The sequence below is a fragment of the Oncorhynchus mykiss genome, chromosome 12, assembly GCF_057628025.1.
Source record: "Oncorhynchus mykiss isolate SJ-2025 chromosome 12, ASM5762802v1, whole genome shotgun sequence".
Classification (NCBI taxonomy): domain Eukaryota; kingdom Metazoa; phylum Chordata; class Actinopteri; order Salmoniformes; family Salmonidae; genus Oncorhynchus; species Oncorhynchus mykiss.
The window spans coordinates 77,022,667-77,043,000 of NC_143033.1; the positions used below are offsets into that span (position 1 = coordinate 77,022,667).

Sequence of the window (20,334 nt, forward strand, 5' to 3'; positions counted from 1 at the left end):
TTTAATAATTTGAGAACAGAAATAGGAGAAATACGGTGAGATTGGATAATCTGAAAGAGGGGAGTGAGGCTGGCGGTGGACTAATTTCATGTGTGCAGAAATTCATCGCGGGATTCGGATTTGATGACGTGCACGAATTCGAAATTGAACGAACACGTACCAGTTTAACGATGCCTGGCGAGAATAGGCCCCCCGATAACGGTTCTCATCCGCTACCAACGATCTACAGCCCGGGACTAAGGTACTTAAAGCGGCGAAAGAAAGGGGTGGCGTTCAGTGGGAAGGCCACCGGCTGTCTCTTTCCCCCAGACTTGTTCAAGGAACTGGAAATGAAGAGGAAGAAGTTTGCAACAGCGAAGAAACAGCTACACGAGCAGGTCAGGCACCCACTGCAGGTTATTTTCTGCAGCATCAAAGACAGTTCTGTGATGATTGACTCATCTGAGAAGCAACGTGAAATTCCTAGTTGCTTTTGTTTTATTTTGGGATAGGTTTTGGGAAAGGATGAAACTTCCTTTATGGGGAATGATCAACGTGATTAAAATGGTTGTAGTCCCACAAATTAACTATATCTCTGCAATGAATAATCCAAACCGGTATTTTAAACAATATGACAAATTAACTAAATACTTTTTGTGGGATAGGAAATGAAACAGGATTAATATGAAGAAGATGTGCTCACCAAGAGATGTAGGAGGCTTGGCTTTACCAGATGTTACATTGTACAATGTATCGTTTGAAATGGCTAAATTGGCGAAATATTGGGGCTAAAGGGACGCTGGCTTGGAATGGATAACAGTAGAACGGGAACTAAGTTATCCTTTCACCCCTGTTGATACTCTGTCACATAGTCTTACAGGGGAGAGGTCTGTTGATACTCTGTCACATAGTCTTACAGGGGAGAGGTCTGTTGATACTCTGTCACATAGTCTTACAGGGGAGAGGTCTGTTGATACTCTAACACGTAGTCAGTCTTACAGGGGAGAGGTCTGTTGATACTCTGTCACGTAGTCTTACAGAGGAGAGGTCTGTTGATACTCTGTCACGTAGTCTTACAGGGGAGAGGTCTGTTGATACTCTGTCACGTAATCTTACATGGGAGAGGTCTGTTGATACTCTGCCACGTAGTCTTACAGGGGAGAGGTCTGTTGATACTCTGTCACAAAGTCTTACAGGGGAGAGGTCTGTTGATACTCTGTCACGTAGTCTTACGGGGGAGAGGTCTGTTGATACTCTGTCACGTAGTCATACAGGGGAGAGGTCTGTTGATACTCTGCCACGTAGTCTTACGGGGGAGAGGTCTGTTGATACTCTGCCACGTAGTCTTACAGGGGAGAGGTCTGTTGATACTCTGTCACGTAGTCTTACAGGGGAGAGGTCTGTTGATACTCTGTTACGTAGTCTTACAGGGGAGAGGTCTGTTGATACTCTGTCACGTAGTCTTACAGGGGAGAGATCTGTTGATACTCTGTCACGTAGTCTTACAGGGGAGAAGTCTGTTGATACTCTGTCACGTAGTCTTACAGGGGAGAGGTCCGTTGATACTGTGCCACGTAGTCCTAAAGGGGAGAGATCTGTTGATACTCTGTCACGTAGTCTTACAGGGGAGAGATCTGTTGATACTCTGTCACGTAGTCTTACAGGGGAGAGGTCTGTTGATACTCTGTCACGTAGTCTTACAGGGGAGAGATCTGTTGATACTCTGTCACGTAGTCTTACAGGGGAGAAGTCCGTTGATACTCTGTCACGTAGTCTTACAGGGGAGAGGTCTGTTGATACTGTGCCACGTAGTCCTAGAGGGGAGAGATCTGTTGATACTCTGTCACGTAGTCTTACAGGGGAGAGGTCTGTCGATACTCTGTCACGTAGTCTTACAGGGGAGAGGTCTGTTGATACTGTGCCACGTAGTCCTAAAGGGGAGAGATCTGTTGATACTCTGTCACGTAGTCATACAGGGGAGAGGTCCGTTGATACTCTGTCACGTAGTCTTACAGGGGAGAGGTCCGTTGATACTCTGCCACGTAGTCCTAAAGGGGAGAGATTTTTTGATACTCTGTCACGTAGTCTTACAGGGGAGAGGTCTGTTGATACTCTGTCACGTAGTCTTACGGGGGAGAGGTCTGTTGATACTCTGTCACGTAGTCTTACGGGGGAGAGGTCCGTTGATACTCTGTCACGTAGTCTTACAGGGGAGAGGTCCGTTGATACTGTGCCACGTAGTCCTAAAGGGGAGAGATCTGTTGATACTCTGTCACGTAGTCTTACGGGGGAGAGGTCTGTTGATACTCTGTCACGTAGTCTTACGGGGAGAGATCTGTTGATGCTCTGTCACGTAGTCTTACAGGGGAGAGGTCTGTTGATACTCTGTCACGTAGTCTTACGGGGAGAGATCTGTTGATACTCTGTCACGTAGTCTTACAGGGGAGAAGTCTGTTGATACTCTGTCACGTAGTCTTACAGGGGAGAGGTCCGTTGATACTGTGCCACGTAGTCCTAAAGGGGAGAGATCTGTTGATACTCTGTCACGTAGTCTTACAGGGGAGAGATCTGTTGATACTCTGTCACGTAGTCTTACAGGGGAGAGGTCCGTTGATACTGTGCCACGTAGTCCTAAAGGGGAGAGATCTGTTGATACTCTGTCACGTAGTCTTACAGGGGAGAGATCTGTTGATACTCTGTCACGTAGTCTTACAGGGGAGAGGTCTGTTGATACTCTGTCACGTAGTCTTACAGGGGAGAGGTCTGTTGATACTGTGCCACGTAGTCCTAAAGGGGAGAGATCTGTTGATACTCTGTCACGTAGTCTTACAGGGGAGAGGTCTGTCGATACTCTGTCACGTAGTCTTACAGGGGAGAGGTCTGTTGATACTGTGCCACGTAGTCCTAAAGGGGAGAGATCTGTTGATACTCTGTCACGTAGTCATACAGGGGAGAGGTCCGTTGATACTCTGTCACGTAGTCTTACAGGGGAGAGGTCCGTTGATACTCTGCCACGTAGTCCTAAAGGGGAGAGATTTTTTGATACTCTGTCACGTAGTCTTACAGGGGAGAGGTCTGTTGATACTCTGTCACGTAGTCTTACGGGGGAGAGGTCTGTTGATACTCTGTCACATAGTCTTACAGGGGAGAGGTCTGTTGATACTCTGTCACGTAGTCTTACAGGGGAGAGGTCTGTTGATACTCTGTCACATAGTCTTACAGGGGAGAGGTCTGTTGATACTCTGTCACATAGACTTACAGGGGAGAGGTCTGTTGATACTCTGTTACATAGTCTTACAGGGGAGAGGTCTGTTGATACTCTGTCACATAGTCTTACAGGGGAGAGGTCTGTTGATACTCTAACACGTAGTCTTACAGGGGAGAGGTCTGTTGATACTCTGTCACGTAGTCTTACAGAGGAGAGGTCTGTTGATACTCTGTCACGTAGTCTTACAGGGGAGAGGTCTGTTGATACTCTGTCACGTAATCTTACATGGGAGAGGTCTGTTGATACTCTGTCACATAGTCTTACAGGGGAGAGGTCTGTTGATACTCTATCACAAAGTCTTACAGGGGAGAGGTCTGTTGATACTCTGTCACGTAGTCTTACAGAGGAGAGGTCTGTTGATACTCTGTCACATAGACTTACAGGGGAGAGGTCTGTTGATACTCTGTCACATAGTCTTACAGGGGAGAGGTCTGTTGATACTCTGTCACGTAGTCTTACAGGGGAGAGGTCTGTTGATACTCTGTCACATAGTCTTACAGGGGAGAGGTCTGTTGATACTCTGTCAAATAGTCTTACAGGGGAGAGGTCTTTTGATACTCTGTCACATAGTCCTACAGGGGAGAGGTCTGTTGATACTCTGTCACATAGTCTTACAGGGGAGAGGTCTGTTGATACTCTGCCACGTAGTCTTACAGGGGAGAGGTCTGTTGATACTCTGTCACGTAGTCTTACAGGGGAGAGGTCTGTTGATACTCTGTCACGTAGTCTACAGGGGAGAGGTCTGTTGATACTCTGTCATGTAATCTTACAGGGGAGAGGTCTGTTGATACTCTGTCACGTAGTCTTACAGGGGAGAGGTCTGTTGATACTCTGTCACGAAGTCTTACAGGGGAGAGGTCTGTTGATACTCTGTCACGTAGTCATACAGGGGAGAGGTCTGTTGATACTCTGCCACGTAGTCTTACGGGGGAGAGGTCTGTTGATACTCTGTCACAAAGTCTTACAGGGGAGAGGTCTGTTGATACTCTGTCACGTAGTCTTACAGGGGAGAGGTCTGTTGATACTTTGTCACGTAGTCATACAGGGGAGAGGTCTGTTGATACTCTGTCATGTAGTCTTACAGGGGAGAGGTCTGTTGATACTCTGCCACGTAGTCTTACAGGGGAGAGGTCTGTTGATACTCTGTCACGTAGTCTTACAGGGGAGAGGTCTGTTGATACTCTGTTACGTAGTCTTACAGGGGAGAGGTCTGTTGATACTCTGTCACATAGTCTTACAAGGGAGAGGTCTGTTGATACTCTGTCACGTAGTCTTACAGGGGAGAGATCTGTTGATACTCTGTCACATAGTCTTACAGGGGAGAAGTCTGTTGATACTCTGTCACGTAGTCTTACAGGGGAGAGGTCCGTTGATACTGTGCCACGTAGTCCTAAAGGGGAGAGATCTGTTGATACTCTGTCACGTAGTCTTACAGGGGAGAGATCTGTTGATACTCTGTCACGTAGTCTTACAGGGGAGAGGTCTGTTGATACTCTGTCACGTAGTCTTACAGGGGAGAGATCTGTTGATACTCTGTCACGTAGTCTTACAGGGGAGAAGTCCGTTGATACTCTGTCACGTAGTCTTACAGGGGAGAGGTCTGTTGATACTGTGCCACGTAGTCCTAAAGGGGAGAGATCTGTTGATACTCTGTCACGTAGTCTTACAGGGGAGAGATCTGTTGATACTCTGTCACGTAGTCTTACAGGGGAGAGGTCTGTTGATACTCTGTCACGTAGTCTTACAGGGGAGAGGTCTGTTGATACTGTGCCACGTAGTCCTAAAGGGGAGAGATCTGTTGATACTCTGTCACGTAGTCTTACAGGGGAGAGGTCTGTCGATACTCTGTCACGTAGTCTTACAGGGGAGAGGTCTGTTGATACTGTGCCACGTAGTCCTAAAGGGGAGAGATCTGTTGATACTCTGTCACGTAGTCATACAGGGGAGAGGTCCGTTGATACTCTGTCACGTAGTCTTACAGGGGAGAGGTCCGTTGATACTCTGCCACGTAGTCCTAAAGGGGAGAGATTTTTTGATACTCTGTCACGTAGTCTTACAGGGGAGAGGTCTGTTGATACTCTGTCACGTAGTCTTACAGGGGAGAGGTCTGTTGATACTCTGTCACATAGACTTACAGGGGAGAGGTCTGTTGATACTCTGTCACATAGTCTTACAGGGGAGAGGTCTGTTGATACTCTGTCACATAGTCTTACAGGGGAGAGGTCTGTTGATACTCTAACACGTAGTCTTACAGGGGAGAGGTCTGTTGATACTCTGTCACGTAGTCTTACAGAGGAGAGGTCTGTTGATACTCTGTCACGTAGTCTTACAGGGGAGAGGTCTGTTGATACTCTGTCACGTAATCTTACATGGGAGAGGTCTGTTGATACTCTGTCACGTAGTCTTACAGGGGAGAGGTCTGTTGATACTCTGTCACAAAGTCTTAAAGGGGAGAGGTCTGTTGATACTCTGTCACGTAGTCTTACAGAGGAGAGGTCTGTTGATACTCTGTCACATAGACTTACAGGGGAGAGGTCTGTTGATACTCTGTCACATAGTCTTACAGGGGAGAGGTCTGTTGATACTCTGTCACGTAGTCTTACAGGGGAGAGGTCTGTTGATACTCTGTCACATAGTCTTACAGGGGAGAGGTCTGTTGATACTCTGTCAAATAGTCTTACAGGGGAGAGGTCTTTTGATACTCTGTCACATAGTCCTACAGGGGAGAGGTCTGTTGATACTCTGTCACATAGTCTTACAGGGGAGAGGTCTGTTGATACTCTGCCACGTAGTCTTACAGGGGAGAGGTCTGTTGATACTCTGTCACGTAGTCTTACAGGGGAGAGGTCTGTTGATACTCTGTCACGTAGTCTACAGGGGAGAGGTCTGTTGATACTCTGTCATGTAATCTTACAGGGGAGAGGTCTGTTGATACTCTGTCACGTAGTCTTACAGGGGAGAGGTCTGTTGATACTCTGTCACGAAGTCTTACAGGGGAGAGGTCTGTTGATACTCTGTCACGTAGTCATACAGGGGAGAGGTCTGTTGATACTCTGCCACGTAGTCTTACGGGGGAGAGGTCTGTTGATACTCTGTCACAAAGTCTTACAGGGGAGAGGTCTGTTGATACTCTGTCACGTAGTCTTACAGGGGAGAGGTCTGTTGATACTTTGTCACGTAGTCTTACAGGGGAGAGATCTGTTGATACTCTGTCACGTAGTCTTACAGGGGAGAGGTCCGTTGATACTGTGCCACGTAGTCCTAAAGGGGAGAGATCTGTTGATACTCTGTCACGTAGTCTTACAGGGGAGAGATCTGTTGATACTCTGTCACGTAGTCTTACAGGGGAGAGGTCTGTTGATACTCTGTCACGTAGTCTTACAGGGGAGAGGTCTGTTGATACTGTGCCACGTAGTCCTAAAGGGGAGAGATCTGTTGATACTCTGTCACGTAGTCTTACAGGGGAGAGGTCTGTCAATACTCTGTCACGTAGTCTTACAGGGGAGAGGTCTGTTGATACTGTGCCACGTAGTCCTAAAGGGGAGAGATCTGTTGATACTCTGTCACGTAGTCATACAGGGGAGAGGTCCGTTGATACTCTGTCACGTAGTCTTACAGGGGAGAGGTCCGTTGATACTCTGCCACGTAGTCCTAAAGGGGAGAGATTTTTTGATACTCTGTCACGTAGTCTTACAGGGGAGAGGTCTGTTGATACTCTGTCACATAGTCTTACGGGGGAGAGGTCTGTTGATACTCTGTCACATAGTCTTACAGGGGAGAGGTCTGTTGATACTCTGTCACGTAGTCTTACAGGGGAGAGGTCTGTTGATACTCTGTCACATAGTCTTACAGGGGAGAGGTCTGTTGATACTCTGTCACATAGACTTACAGGGGAGAGGTCTGTTGATACTCTGTCACATAGTCTTACAGGGGAGAGGTCTGTTGATACTCTGTCACATAGTCTTACAGGGGAGAGGTCTGTTGATACTCTAACACGTAGTCTTACAGGGGAGAGGTCTGTTGATACTCTGTCACGTAGTCTTACAGAGGAGAGGTCTGTTGATACTCTGTCACGTAGTCTTACAGGGGAGAGGTCTGTTGATACTCTGTCACGTAATCTTACATGGGAGAGGTCTGTTGATACTCTGTCACATAGTCTTACAGGGGAGAGGTCTGTTGATACTCTATCACAAAGTCTTACAGGGGAGAGGTCTGTTGATACTCTGTCACGTAGTCTTACAGAGGAGAGGTCTGTTGATACTCTGTCACATAGACTTACAGGGGAGAGGTCTGTTGATACTCTGTCACATAGTCTTACAGGGGAGAGGTCTGTTGATACTCTGCCACGTAGTCTTACAGGGGAGAGGTCTGTTGATACTCTGTCACGTAGTCTTACAGGGGAGAGGTCTGTTGATACTCTGTCACGTAGTCTACAGGGGAGAGGTCTGTTGATACTCTGTCATGTAATCTTACAGGGGAGAGGTCTGTTGATACTCTGTCACGTAGTCTTACAGGGGAGAGGTCTGTTGATACTCTGTCACGAAGTCTTACAGGGGAGAGGTCTGTTGATACTCTGTCACGTAGTCATACAGGGGAGAGGTCTGTTGATACTCTGCCACGTAGTCTTACGGGGGAGAGGTCTGTTGATACTCTGTCACAAAGTCTTACAGGGGAGAGGTCTGTTGATACTCTGTCACGTAGTCTTACAGGGGAGAGGTCTGTTGATACTTTGTCACGTAGTCTTACAGGGGAGAGGTCTGTTGATACTCTGTCACGTAGTCTTACAGGGGAGAGGTCCGTTGATACTGTGCCACGTAGTCCTAAAGGGGAGAGATCTGTTGATACTCTGTCACGTAGTCTTACAGGGGAGAGATCTGTTGATACTCTGTCACGTAGTCTTACAGGGGAGAGGTCTGTTGATACTCTGTCACGTAGTCTTACAGGGGAGAGGTCTGTTGATACTGTGCCACGTAGTCCTAAAGGGGAGAGATCTGTTGATACTCTGTCACGTAGTCTTACAGGGGAGAGGTCTGTCGATACTCTGTCACGTAGTCTTACAGGGGAGAGGTCTGTTGATACTGTGCCACGTAGTCCTAAAGGGGAGAGATCTGTTGATACTCTGTCACGTAGTCATACAGGGGAGAGGTCCGTTGATACTCTGTCACGTAGTCTTACAGGGGAGAGGTCCGTTGATACTCTGCCACGTAGTCCTAAAGGGGAGAGATTTTTTGATACTCTGTCACGTAGTCTTACAGGGGAGAGGTCTGTTGATACTCTGTCACGTAGTCTTACGGGGGAGAGGTCTGTTGATACTCTGTCACATAGTCTTACAGGGGAGAGGTCTGTTGATACTCTGTCACGTAGTCTTACAGGGGAGAGGTCTGTTGATACTCTGTCACATAGTCTTACAGGGGAGAGGTCTGTTGATACTCTGTCACGTAGTCTACAGGGGAGAGGTCTGTTGATACTCTGTCACGTAGTCTACAGGGGAGAGGTCTGTTGATACTCTGTCATGTAATCTTACAGGGGAGAGGTCTGTTGATACTCTGTCACGTAGTCTTACAGGGGAGAGGTCTGTTGATACTCTGTCACGAAGTCTTACAGGGGAGAGGTCTGTTGATACTCTGTCACGTAGTCATACAGGGGAGAGGTCTGTTGATACTCTGCCACGTAGTCTTACGGGGGAGAGGTCTGTTGATACTCTGTCACAAAGTCTTACAGGGGAGAGGTCTGTTGATACTCTGTCACGTAGTCTTACAGGGGAGAGGTCTGTTGATACTTTGTCACGTAGTCTTACAGGGGAGAGATCTGTTGATACTCTGTCACGTAGTCTTACAGGGGAGAGGTCCGTTGATACTGTGCCACGTAGTCCTAAAGGGGAGAGATCTGTTGATACTCTGTCACGTAGTCTTACAGGGGAGAGATCTGTTGATACTCTGTCACGTAGTCTTACAGGGGAGAGGTCTGTTGATACTCTGTCACGTAGTCTTACAGGGGAGAGGTCTGTTGATACTGTGCCACGTAGTCCTAAAGGGGAGAGATCTGTTGATACTCTGTCACGTAGTCTTACAGGGGAGAGGTCTGTCGATACTCTGTCACGTAGTCTTACAGGGGAGAGGTCTGTTGATACTGTGCCACGTAGTCCTAAAGGGGAGAGATCTGTTGATACTCTGTCACGTAGTCATACAGGGGAGAGGTCCGTTGATACTCTGTCACGTAGTCTTACAGGGGAGAGGTCCGTTGATACTCTGCCACGTAGTCCTAAAGGGGAGAGATTTTTTGATACTCTGTCACGTAGTCTTACAGGGGAGAGGTCTGTTGATACTCTGTCACGTAGTCTTACGGGGGAGAGGTCTGTTGATACTCTGTCACATAGTCTTACAGGGGAGAGGTCTGTTGATACTCTGTCACGTAGTCTTACAGGGGAGAGGTCTGTTGATACTCTGTCACATAGTCTTACAGGGGAGAGGTCTGTTGATACTCTGTCACATAGACTTACAGGGGAGAGGTCTGTTGATACTCTGTCACATAGTCTTACAGGGGAGAGGTCTGTTGATACTCTGTCACATAGTCTTACAGGGGAGAGGTCTGTTGATACTCTAACACGTAGTCTTACAGGGGAGAGGTCTGTTGATACTCTGTCACGTAGTCTTACAGAGGAGAGGTCTGTTGATACTCTGTCACGTAGTCTTACAGGGGAGAGGTCTGTTGATACTCTGTCACGTAATCTTACATGGGAGAGGTCTGTTGATACTCTGTCACATAGTCTTACAGGGGAGAGGTCTGTTGATACTCTATCACAAAGTCTTACAGGGGAGAGGTCTGTTGATACTCTGTCACGTAGTCTTACAGAGGAGAGGTCTGTTGATACTCTGTCACATAGACTTACAGGGGAGAGGTCTGTTGATACTCTGTCACATAGTCTTACAGGGGAGAGGTCTGTTGATACTCTGTCACGTAGTCTTACAGGGGAGAGGTCTGTTGATACTCTGTCACATAGTCTTACAGGGGAGAGGTCTGTTGATACTCTGTCAAATAGTCTTACAGGGGAGAGGTCTTTTGATACTCTGTCACATAGTCCTACAGGGGAGAGGTCTGTTGATACTCTGTCACATAGTCTTACAGGGGAGAGGTCTGTTGATACTCTGTCACGTAGTCTTACAGGGGAGAGGTCTGTTGATACTCTGTCACATAGTCTTACAGGGGAGAGGTCTGTTGATACTCTGTCAAATAGTCTTACAGGGGAGAGGTCTTTTGATACTCTGTCACATAGTCCTACAGGGGAGAGGTCTGTTGATACTCTGTCACATAGTCTTACAGGGGAGAGGTCTGTTGATACTCTGTCACATAGTCTTACAGGGGAGAGGTCTGTTGATACTCTAACACGTAGTCTTACAGGGGAGAGGTCTGTTGATACTCTGTCACGTAGTCTTACAGAGGAGAGGTCTGTTGATACTCTGTCACGTAGTCTTACAGGGGAGAGGTCTGTTGATACTCTGTCACATAGTCTTACAGGGGAGAGGTCTGTTGATACTCTGTCAAATAGTCTTACAGGGGAGAGGTCTTTTGATACTCTGTCACATAGTCCTACAGGGGAGAGGTCTGTTGATACTCTGTCACATAGTCTTACAGGGGAGAGGTCTGTTGATACTCTGCCACGTAGTCTTACAGGGGAGAGGTCTGTTGATACTCTGTCACGTAGTCTTACAGGGGAGAGGTCTGTTGATACTCTGTCACGTAGTCTACAGGGGAGAGGTCTGTTGATACTCTGTCATGTAATCTTACAGGGGAGAGGTCTGTTGATACTCTGTTACGTAGTCTTACAGGGGAGAGGTCTGTTGATACTCTGTCACGAAGTCTTACAGGGGAGAGGTCTGTTGATACTCTGTCACGTAGTCATACAGGGGAGAGGTCTGTTGATACTCTGCCACGTAGTCTTACGGGGGAGAGGTCTGTTGATACTCTGTCACAAAGTCTTACAGGGGAGAGGTCTGTTGATACTCTGTCACGTAGTCTTACAGGGGAGAGGTCTGTTGATACTTTGTCACGTAGTCATACAGGGGAGAGGTCTGTTGATACTCTGTCACGTAGTCTTACAGGGGAGAGGTCTGTTGATACTCTGCCACGTAGTCTTACAGGGGAGAGGTCTGTTGATACTCTGTCACGTAGTCTTACAGGGGAGAGGTCTGTTGATACTCTGTTACGTAGTCTTACAGGGGAGAGGTCTGTTGATACTCTGTCACATAGTCTTACAAGGGAGAGGTCTGTTGATACTCTGTCACGTAGTCTTACAGGGGAGAGATCTGTTGATACTCTGTCACATAGTCTTACAGGGGAGAAGTCTGTTGATACTCTGTCACGTAGTCTTACAGGGGAGAGGTCCGTTGATACTGTGCCACGTAGTCCTAAAGGGGAGAGATCTGTTGATACTCTGTCACGTAGTCTTACAGGGGAGAGATCTGTTGATACTCTGTCACGTAGTCTTACAGGGGAGAGGTCTGTTGATACTGTGCCACGTAGTCCTAAAGGGGAGAGATCTGTTGATACTCTGTCACGTAGTCTTACAGGGGAGAGGTCTGTCGATACTCTGTCACGTAGTCTTACAGGGGAGAGGTCTGTTGATACTGTGCCACGTAGTCCTAAAGGGGAGAGATCTGTTGATACTCTGTCACGTAGTCATACAGGGGAGAGGTCCGTTGATACTCTGTCACGTAGTCTTACAGGGGAGAGGTCCGTTGATACTCTGCCACGTAGTCCTAAAGGGGAGAGATTTTTTGATACTCTGTCACGTAGTCTTACAGGGGAGAGGTCTGTTGATACTCTGTCACGTAGTCTTACGGGGGAGAGGTCTGTTGATACTCTGTCACAGTCTTACAGGGGAGAGGTCTGTTGATACTCTGTCACGTAGTCTTACAGGGGAGAGGTCTGTTGATACTCTGTCACATAGTCTTACAGGGGAGAGGTCTGTTGATACTCTGTCACATAGACTTACAGGGGAGAGGTCTGTTGATACTCTGTCACATAGTCTTACAGGGGAGAGGTCTGTTGATACTCTGTCACATAGTCTTACAGGGGAGAGGTCTGTTGATACTCTAACACGTAGTCTTACAGGGGAGAGGTCTGTTGATACTCTGTCACGTAGTCTTACAGAGGAGAGGTCTGTTGATACTCTGTCACGTAGTCTTACAGGGGAGAGGTCTGTTGATACTCTGTCACGTAATCTTACATGGGAGAGGTCTGTTGATACTCTGTCACGTAGTCTTAGAGGGGAGAGGTCTGTTGATACTCTGTCACAAAGTCTTACAGGGGAGAGGTCTGTTGATACTCTGTCACGTAGTCTTACAGAGGAGAGGTCTGTTGATACTCTGTCACATAGACTTACAGGGGAGAGGTCTGTTGATACTCTGTCACATAGTCTTACAGGGGAGAGGTCTGTTGATACTCTGTCACATAGTCCTACAGGGGAGAGGTCTGTTGATACTCTGTCACATAGTCTTACAGGGGAGAGGTCTGTTGATACTCTGCCACGTAGTCTTACAGGGGAGAGGTCTGTTGATACTCTGTCACGTAGTCTTACAGGGGAGAGGTCTGTTGATACTCTGTCACGTAGTCTACAGGGGAGAGGTCTGTTGATACTCTGTCATGTAATCTTACAGGGGAGAGGTCTGTTGATACTCTGTCACGTAGTCTTACAGGGGAGAGGTCTGTTGATACTCTGTCACGAAGTCTTACAGGGGAGAGGTCTGTTGATACTCTGTCACGTAGTCATACAGGGGAGAGGTCTGTTGATACTCTGCCACGTAGTCTTACGGGGGAGAGGTCTGTTGATACTCTGTCACAAAGTCTTACAGGGGAGAGGTCTGTTGATACTCTGTCACGTAGTCTTACAGGGGAGAGGTCTGTTGATACTTTGTCACGTAGTCATACAGGGGAGAGGTCTGTTGATACTCTGTCACGTAGTCTTACAGGGGAGAGGTCTGTTGATACTCTGCCACGTAGTCTTACAGGGGAGAGGTCTGTTGATACTCTGTCACGTAGTCTTACAGGGGAGAGGTCTGTTGATACTCTGTTACGTAGTCTTACAGGGGAGAGGTCTGTTGATACTCTGTCACATAGTCTTACAAGGGAGAGGTCTGTTGATACTCTGTCACGTAGTCTTACAGGGGAGAGATCTGTTGATACTCTGTCACATAGTCTTACAGGGGAGAAGTCTGTTGATACTCTGTCACGTAGTCTTACAGGGGAGAGGTCCGTTGATACTGTGCCACGTAGTCCTAAAGGGGAGAGATCTGTTGATACTCTGTCACGTAGTCTTACAGGGGAGAGATCTGTTGATACTCTGTCACGTAGTCTTACAGGGGAGAGGTCTGTTGATACTCTGTCACGTAGTCTTACAGGGGAGAGATCTGTTGATACTCTGTCACGTAGTCTTACAGGGGAGAAGTCCGTTGATACTCTGTCACGTAGTCTTACAGGGGAGAGGTCTGTTGATACTGTGCCATGTAGTCCTAAAGGGGAGAGATCTGTTGATACTCTGTCACGTAGTCTTACAGGGGAGAGGTCTGTCGATACTCTGTCACGTAGTCTTACAGGGGAGAGGTCTGTTGATACTGTGCCACGTAGTCCTAAAGGGGAGAGATCTGTTGATACTCTGTCACGTAGTCATACAGGGGAGAGGTCCGTTGATACTCTCTCACGTAGTCTTACAGGGGAGAGGTCCGTTGATACTCTGCCACGTAGTCCTAAAGGGGAGAGATTTTTTGATACTCTGTCACGTAGTCTTACATGGGAGAGGTCTGTTGATACTCTGTCACGTAGTCTTACGGGGGAGAGGTCTGTTGATACTCTGTCACGTAGTCTTACGGGGGAGAGGTCCGTTGATACTCTGTCACGTAGTCTTACAGGGGAGAGGTCCGTTGATACTGTGCCACGTAGTCCTAAAGGGGAGAGATCTGTTGATACTCTGTCACGTAGTCTTACGGGGGAGAGGTCTGTTGATACTCTGTCACGTAGTCTTACGAGGGAGAGGTCTGTTGATACTCTGCCACGTAGTCTTACAGGGGAGAGGTCTGTTGATACTCTGCCACGTAGTCTTACAGGGGAGAGGTCTGTTGATACTCTGCCACGTAGTCTTACGGGGGAGAGGTCTGTTGATACTCTGTCACGTAGTCTTACGGGGAGAGATCTGTTGATGCTCTGTCACGTAGTCTTACAGGGGAGAGGTCTGTTGATACTCTGTCACGTAGTCTTACGGGGAGAGATCTGTTGATACTCTGTCACGTAGTCTTACAGGGGAGAAGTCTGTTGATACTCTGTCACGTAGTCTTACAGGGGAGAGGTCCGTTGATACTGTGCCACGTAGTCCTAAAGGGGAGAGATCTGTTGATACTCTGTCACGTAGTCTTACAGGGGAGAGATCTGTTGATACTCTGTCACGTAGTCTTACAGAGGAGAGGTCCGTTGATACTGTGCCACGTAGTCCTAAAGGGGAGAGATCTGTTGATACTCTGTCACGTAGTCTTACAGGGGAGAGATCTGTTGATACTCTGTCACGTAGTCTTACAGGGGAGAGGTCTGTTGATACTCTGTCACGTAGTCTTACAGGGGAGAGGTCTGTTGATACTGTGCCACGTAGTCCTAAAGGGGAGAGATCTGTTGATACTCTGTCACGTAGTCTTACAGGGGAGAGGTCTGTCGATACTCTGTCACGTAGTCTTACAGGGGAGAGGTCTGTTGATACTGTGCCACGTAGTCCTAAAGGGGAGAGATTTTTTGATACTCTGTCACGTAGTCTTACAGGGGAGAGGTCTGTTGATACTCTGTCACGTAGTCTTACGGGGGAGAGGTCTGTTGATACTCTGTCACGTAGTCTTACTGGGGAGAGGTCCGTTGATACTCTGTCACGTAGTCTTACAGGGGAGAGGTCCGTTGATACTGTGCCACGTAGTCCTAAAGGGGAGAGATCTGTTGATACTCTGTCACGTAGTCTTACGGGGGAGAGGTCTGTTGATACTCTGTCACGTAGTCTTACGAGGGAGAGGTCTGTTGATACTCTGCCACGTAGTCTTACAGGGGAGAGGTCTGTTGATACTCTGCCACGTAGTCTTACAGGGGAGAGGTCTGTTGATACTCTGCCACGTAGTCTTACGGGGGAGAGGTCTGTTGATACTCTGTCACGTAGTCTTACGGGGAGAGATCTGTTGATGCTCTGTCACGTAGTCTTACAGGGGAGAGGTCTGTTGATACTCTGCCACGTAGTCTTACGGGGAGAGATCTGTTGATGCTCTGTCACGTAGTCTTACAGGGGAGAGGTCTGTTGATACTCTGTCACGTAGTCTTACAAGGGAGAGGTCTGTTGATACTCTGTCACGTAGTCTTACAGGGGAGAGGTCTTTTGATACTCTGTCACGTAGTCTTACAGGGGAGAGGTCTGTTGATATTCTGTCACATAGTCTTACAGGGCAGAGGTCTGTCAAACACCCAACCACATTTTGTTACACTCAAAAGAGGTGTGGAGAACAGTACACAAGATATGTGGATTTTCACATCTAAAACAAGGATACTTACTCATCATTGTGGCACAATCCTAGGCTACGGATAGGAAGAAGTCTGAGTACTATAACTGTGGCTAATGAAAGGAAATCATACTATACGTAAGCAAATGCTTGCTAGTATCACTGGTAGAAACAACAATTCTAGAATCTGGACGCATTTTATTTGTCATGTTTCTAAGACTGGGAGGTGATTACTTATGCTTGTGAACCCATTTAGTTCTGTATTGTGACCTGTATTGACTGTGTATATGTGCTATGCTGTGTATATGTGCTATGACTGTGTATATGTGCTATGACTGTGTATATGTGCTATGACTGTGTATATGTGCTATGTGCTATGTTGGAGGATATGTCTTGATTTCATGCTCAATGTTTTTATGCTGTACAATGTTTTATTTTTATGTTTAATAAATACAACTTTAATTTAAAAAAAACTTTTAAAAAACGAAATATGACATTTACATAAGTATTCAGACCTTCTCTAAGTACCTTGTTGATGCACCTTTGGCAGCGATTACAGCCTCAAGTTGTCTTGGGTATGATGCTACCAGCTTCGCACACCTGTATTTGGGGAGTTTCTCCAATTCTTCTCTGCAGATCCTCTCAAGCTCTGTCAGGTTGGATGGGGAGCGTCGCTGCACAGCCATTTTCAGGTCTCTCAAGAAATGTTCAAGTCTGGCCTCTGGCTGGGCCACTCAAGGAAATTCAGAGACTTGACCTGAAACCACTCCTGCATTGTCTTGGTTGTGTGCTTATGGTTGTTTTTATGGTTGGAAGGTAAACTTTCTTCCCAATCTGAGGTCCTGAGCTCTCTGGAGAAGGTTTTCATCAAGGATCTGGAGTGCTGCAGAGATTGTTGTCCTTCTGGAAGGTTCTTCCATCTCCACAGGGTAACTCTGGAGCTCTGTCAGAGTGACCATCGGGTTCCAGGACACCTACACCACCCGATGTCACAGGAAGGCCATAAAGATCATCAAGGACAACAACCACCCGAGCCACTGCCTGTTCACCCCGCTATCATCCAGAAGGCGAGGTCAGTACAGGTGCATCAAAGCAGGGACCGAGAGACTAAAAAACAGCTTCTATCTCAAGGCCATCAGACTGTTAAACAGCCACCACTAACATTGAGTGGCTGCTGCCAACACACTGACTCAACTCCAGCCACTTTAATAATGGAAATGGATGGAAATTGACGTAAAAATATATCACTAGACACTTTAAACAATGCTACTTAATATAATGTTTACATACCCTACATTACTCATCTCATATGTATATGTATATACTGTACTCTATATCATCTACTGCATCTTTATGTAATACATGTATCACTAGCCACTTTAAACTATGCCACTTTGTTTACATACCCTACATTACTCATCTCATATGTATATACTGTACTCGATACCATATACTGCATCTTGCCTATGCCGTTCTGTACCATCACTCATTCATATATCTTTATGTACATATTCTTTATCCCTTTACACGTGTGTGTATAAGGTAGTAGTTTTGGAATTGCTAGGTTAGATTACTCATTGGTTATTACTGCATTGTCGGAACTAGAAGCACAAGCATTTCGCTACCCTCACATTAACATCTGCTAACCATGTGTGTGTGACAAATACATTTGATTTGATTTGATTCTTGGTCACCTCCCTGACCAAGGCCCTTCTCCCCCGATTGCTCAGTTTGGCCAGGCGGCCAGCTCTAGGAAGAGTCTTGGTGGTTCCTAACTTCTTCCATTTAAGAATGATGGAGGCCACTGTGTTCTTGGGGACCTTCAAAGCTGCAGAAATGTGTTGGTTCCCTTCCCAAGATCTGTGCCTTGACACAATCAGAGACCTGGCAGTGTGGTGCCAGGACAACAACCTCTTCCCTCATTGTGAGCAAGACAAAGGTGCCGATCGTGGACTACAGGAAAAGGCGGGCCGGACAGGGCTGTAGTGAAGCGGGTCGAGAATTTCCTTGGTTCCTTGGTGTCCACATCACCAACAAGCTATCATGGTCCAAACACACCAAGACAGTCATGAAGGGGGCACGACAACACATTTTCCCCCTCAGGAGACTAAAAAGATTTGGCATGGATCCCTGGGTCCTCAAGGAGTTCTACAGCTGCACCATCGAGAGCATCCTGACCGGTTGCATCGCCACCTGGTATGGCAACTGCTCGGCATCTGAGCATAAGGCGCTACAGAGGGTAGTGCTTACAGCCCAGTACATCACTGTGACCAAGCTTCCTGCCATGCAGGACCTACATAATAGGCAGTGTCAGAGGAAAGCCCCAAAAATTGTCAGACACTCCAGTCATAGACTTGGGTAAGTCATAGACTTCTCTGCTACTGCACGACAAGCGGTACCGTAGCGCCAAGTCTAGGACCAAAAGGATCCTTAACAGCTTCTACCCCCAAGCCATAAGACTGCTGAACAATTAATCAAATGGCCACAGTACTATTTACATTGACACCCCCATTTGTTTTGTACACTGCTGCTACTCGCTGTATATTATCTATGCATAGTCACCTCTACCTACATGTACCGATTACCTCGACTAACCACATTGACTCGGTACCTGTACCACCTGTATATAGCCTATTTATTGTTATTTTATTGATACTTTTTAATTATTTTTTACTTTAGTATATTTGGTAAATATTATCTTAACTCTTCTTGAACTGCACTGTTGGTTAAGGACTTGTAAGTTAGCATTTCACGGTAAGTATTTTATTGTGTTGTATTCGGCGCATGTGACAAAGTTTGGTTTGATTTGATTTAGATGCCCATGTATGTAGGCTGTTTTTTAATACAGTCATCTCGGTTTTCATTTGAACCATACTTTTATCCTTCACTTGTTTGTAACAATTGCAGTTACATCGGCAAATTTGTTTTTGTAGTCAGCATCGTTCTGTTGTTATCCGCAGTCACAGTCAGACAGGCTAGACATCTTGATTCTATGTTTAGCAGAGATCTTCTGTAAATGAGTGACGCGGAAGTGCAAAAAGGCATCTAACCATGCCCCTCGGCTGCTCTATTAGTGGTCTGGATCACTCGTAGATGTGCATAGGTTTTTAATAAGAGCGTTTTTAAGAGCCACTGACGAGGCCTCTGGGAAACGACTCGGATACTAAAGACAATAATGTTCTAGTAATGATCTTAAGGCTATGAAGGCTCGGGGAAACGATGCCCTGAGACTTATATGTATGCTTTGTAAATATTACCTGTAAATAGTTTATTAAAGTGTTCTGCATCGTACTGGCCGCCCACTTGTTTTCTTTCTTCGATTACCTACCATATAGGGGTCCACTTCCCTCATCTAAATAGGGTATAGCCTAAAATAAAGATGTTAAGAATTTTGTGGTGGAACTGTGGGTCTCGCTCAGTGACTTGTATGTGGCCAAGATGTTGCCCATGTTCTTCACAGCTTTATCCAGAGCTCCACACACGACCCTGCCGTGAGCAGCAACTTTGGGGTTGCCCATGATTGCTGCGGGAGTGGACACATCTCCGAAAGAGCCGAAATAACGCTGAGTCCAGGGGTAGACGATCAGGACTCTGTCATTGCAAGAACACCGAAATATATTAATTATTTTCAAATGTATTTCAATTATATGCCTAATTAATAGTTTAACATGCTCCATTCAAACTTAACAATATAAACTCAATATTAATAGTAATGATAGATAACAGGACAAGTATAATAGTGTTATAATTACTCATGATCTTCTCCACTATAAACTATATTAGATGATATATTTGAATGAGGCTGAAGCCATAACCTACCTTGCCAGAGCCAGTGGTCCGATCTCATTGATATCTACTTTGCCCCAGACAGCACTGATGGTGCTCTTCTCTGCGTCTGTCCATTCAACCATGTTGTCAGTGTTTGTTTTCCGGTTTTGCAACAAGATTAAACAAATTAATGTCTTGTTTAGGGAGAAACTTTGCCTGCAACTTATATTTATGAGTGCTCTCCGCCCACTGATTGGCTCTGGCAAAGATCAGTATTGGCCAAGTGAGCACTTCAGCTCTCGAATTTGATGACATCAATTCCAATAATGTATCTGTTAAAAACAACAGTAAATGTTAATTTATTAGCTGTTACAGAATCAAGTCTGTAGGTTAGATCCTAAAAGATGGAAGCATATGTAAATAGGCCTATACAGTTTATCTAGATTACCAACGTTTCAAAGTTCGTATGATCCCTAGCTAAACAGTTTTAATTTATCCAACTGATGCAAGAATAAAAGCAAGGTTATGGCAAAACTCTTCCGAAGATTACACGTCCTTCATTGCAGAGTATAAGGCTATCCAAATGAAAAAAATAGAAAGAGATGCATTCAATATACATTTCTATGAATTTGGAAAATGTGACAATTCCTGCTAATTCCGGTTGGGGGAGATTTTCGGCACAACACAGTTTCTTATCTACGACAAAATGACGCCTTCCTTTTTTTATCGGGGTATTCAGACCGGTCCCGCCCATTTTATGTTAATAATTTCAAGACATTAAATATGACAAGCTGTAATGTCCTG

At 46.2% G+C, this 20,334-nt stretch overlaps 2 protein-coding genes across 2 annotated transcripts; one reads left to right on the plus strand and one right to left on the minus strand.

Moving 5' to 3' along the window:
* Window positions 1-170: 170 nt before the first annotated feature.
* On the plus strand, window positions 171-16,041 carry LOC149979376 (uncharacterized). The gene is made up of 4 exons (XM_090191399.1): window positions 171-377; window positions 8,728-8,975; window positions 9,873-11,080; window positions 16,019-16,041. Exons 1-4 carry the CDS (start codon window positions 171-173, stop codon window positions 16,039-16,041), a joined length of 1,686 nt encoding a protein of 561 aa, XP_090047525.1.
* A 132-nt stretch (window positions 16,042-16,173) lies between these two features.
* LOC110538453 (hemoglobin subunit beta-1-like) lies at window positions 16,174-19,779 on the minus strand. The gene is made up of 2 exons (XM_090193382.1): window positions 19,582-19,779; window positions 16,174-19,353 (listed from the first exon to the last, which is right to left on the minus strand). The coding sequence occupies exons 1-2, from the start codon at window positions 19,671-19,673 to the stop codon at window positions 19,131-19,133; spliced, it is 315 nt and encodes a 104-aa protein (XP_090049508.1). The 5' UTR covers window positions 19,674-19,779; the 3' UTR covers window positions 16,174-19,130.
* Window positions 19,780-20,334: the final 555 nt, after the last annotated feature.

Excerpts from the sequence above, each read along its gene's own strand:
- LOC149979376 (XM_090191399.1), top strand. The coding sequence starts at position 171 with ATGCCTGGCGAGAATAGGCCCCCCGATAACGGTTCTCATCCGCTACCA. Across the intron at positions 8,976-9,872 it reads CAAAGTCTTACAGGGGAGAG|GTCTGTTGATACTCTGTCAC; the intron begins GTCTGTTGATAC and ends TACAGGGGAGAG. Across the intron at positions 11,081-16,018 it reads CGTAGTCTTACAGGGGAGAG|TTCTGTATTGTGACCTGTAT; the intron begins GTCTGTTGATAC and ends GAACCCATTTAG.
- LOC110538453 (XM_090193382.1), bottom strand. The coding sequence starts at position 19,673 with ATGGTTGAATGGACAGACGCAGAGAAGAGCACCATCAGTGCTGTCTGG. Across the intron at positions 19,354-19,581 it reads GGACCACTGGCTCTGGCAAG|AGTCCTGATCGTCTACCCCT; the intron begins GTAGGTTATGGC and ends TTGCAATGACAG.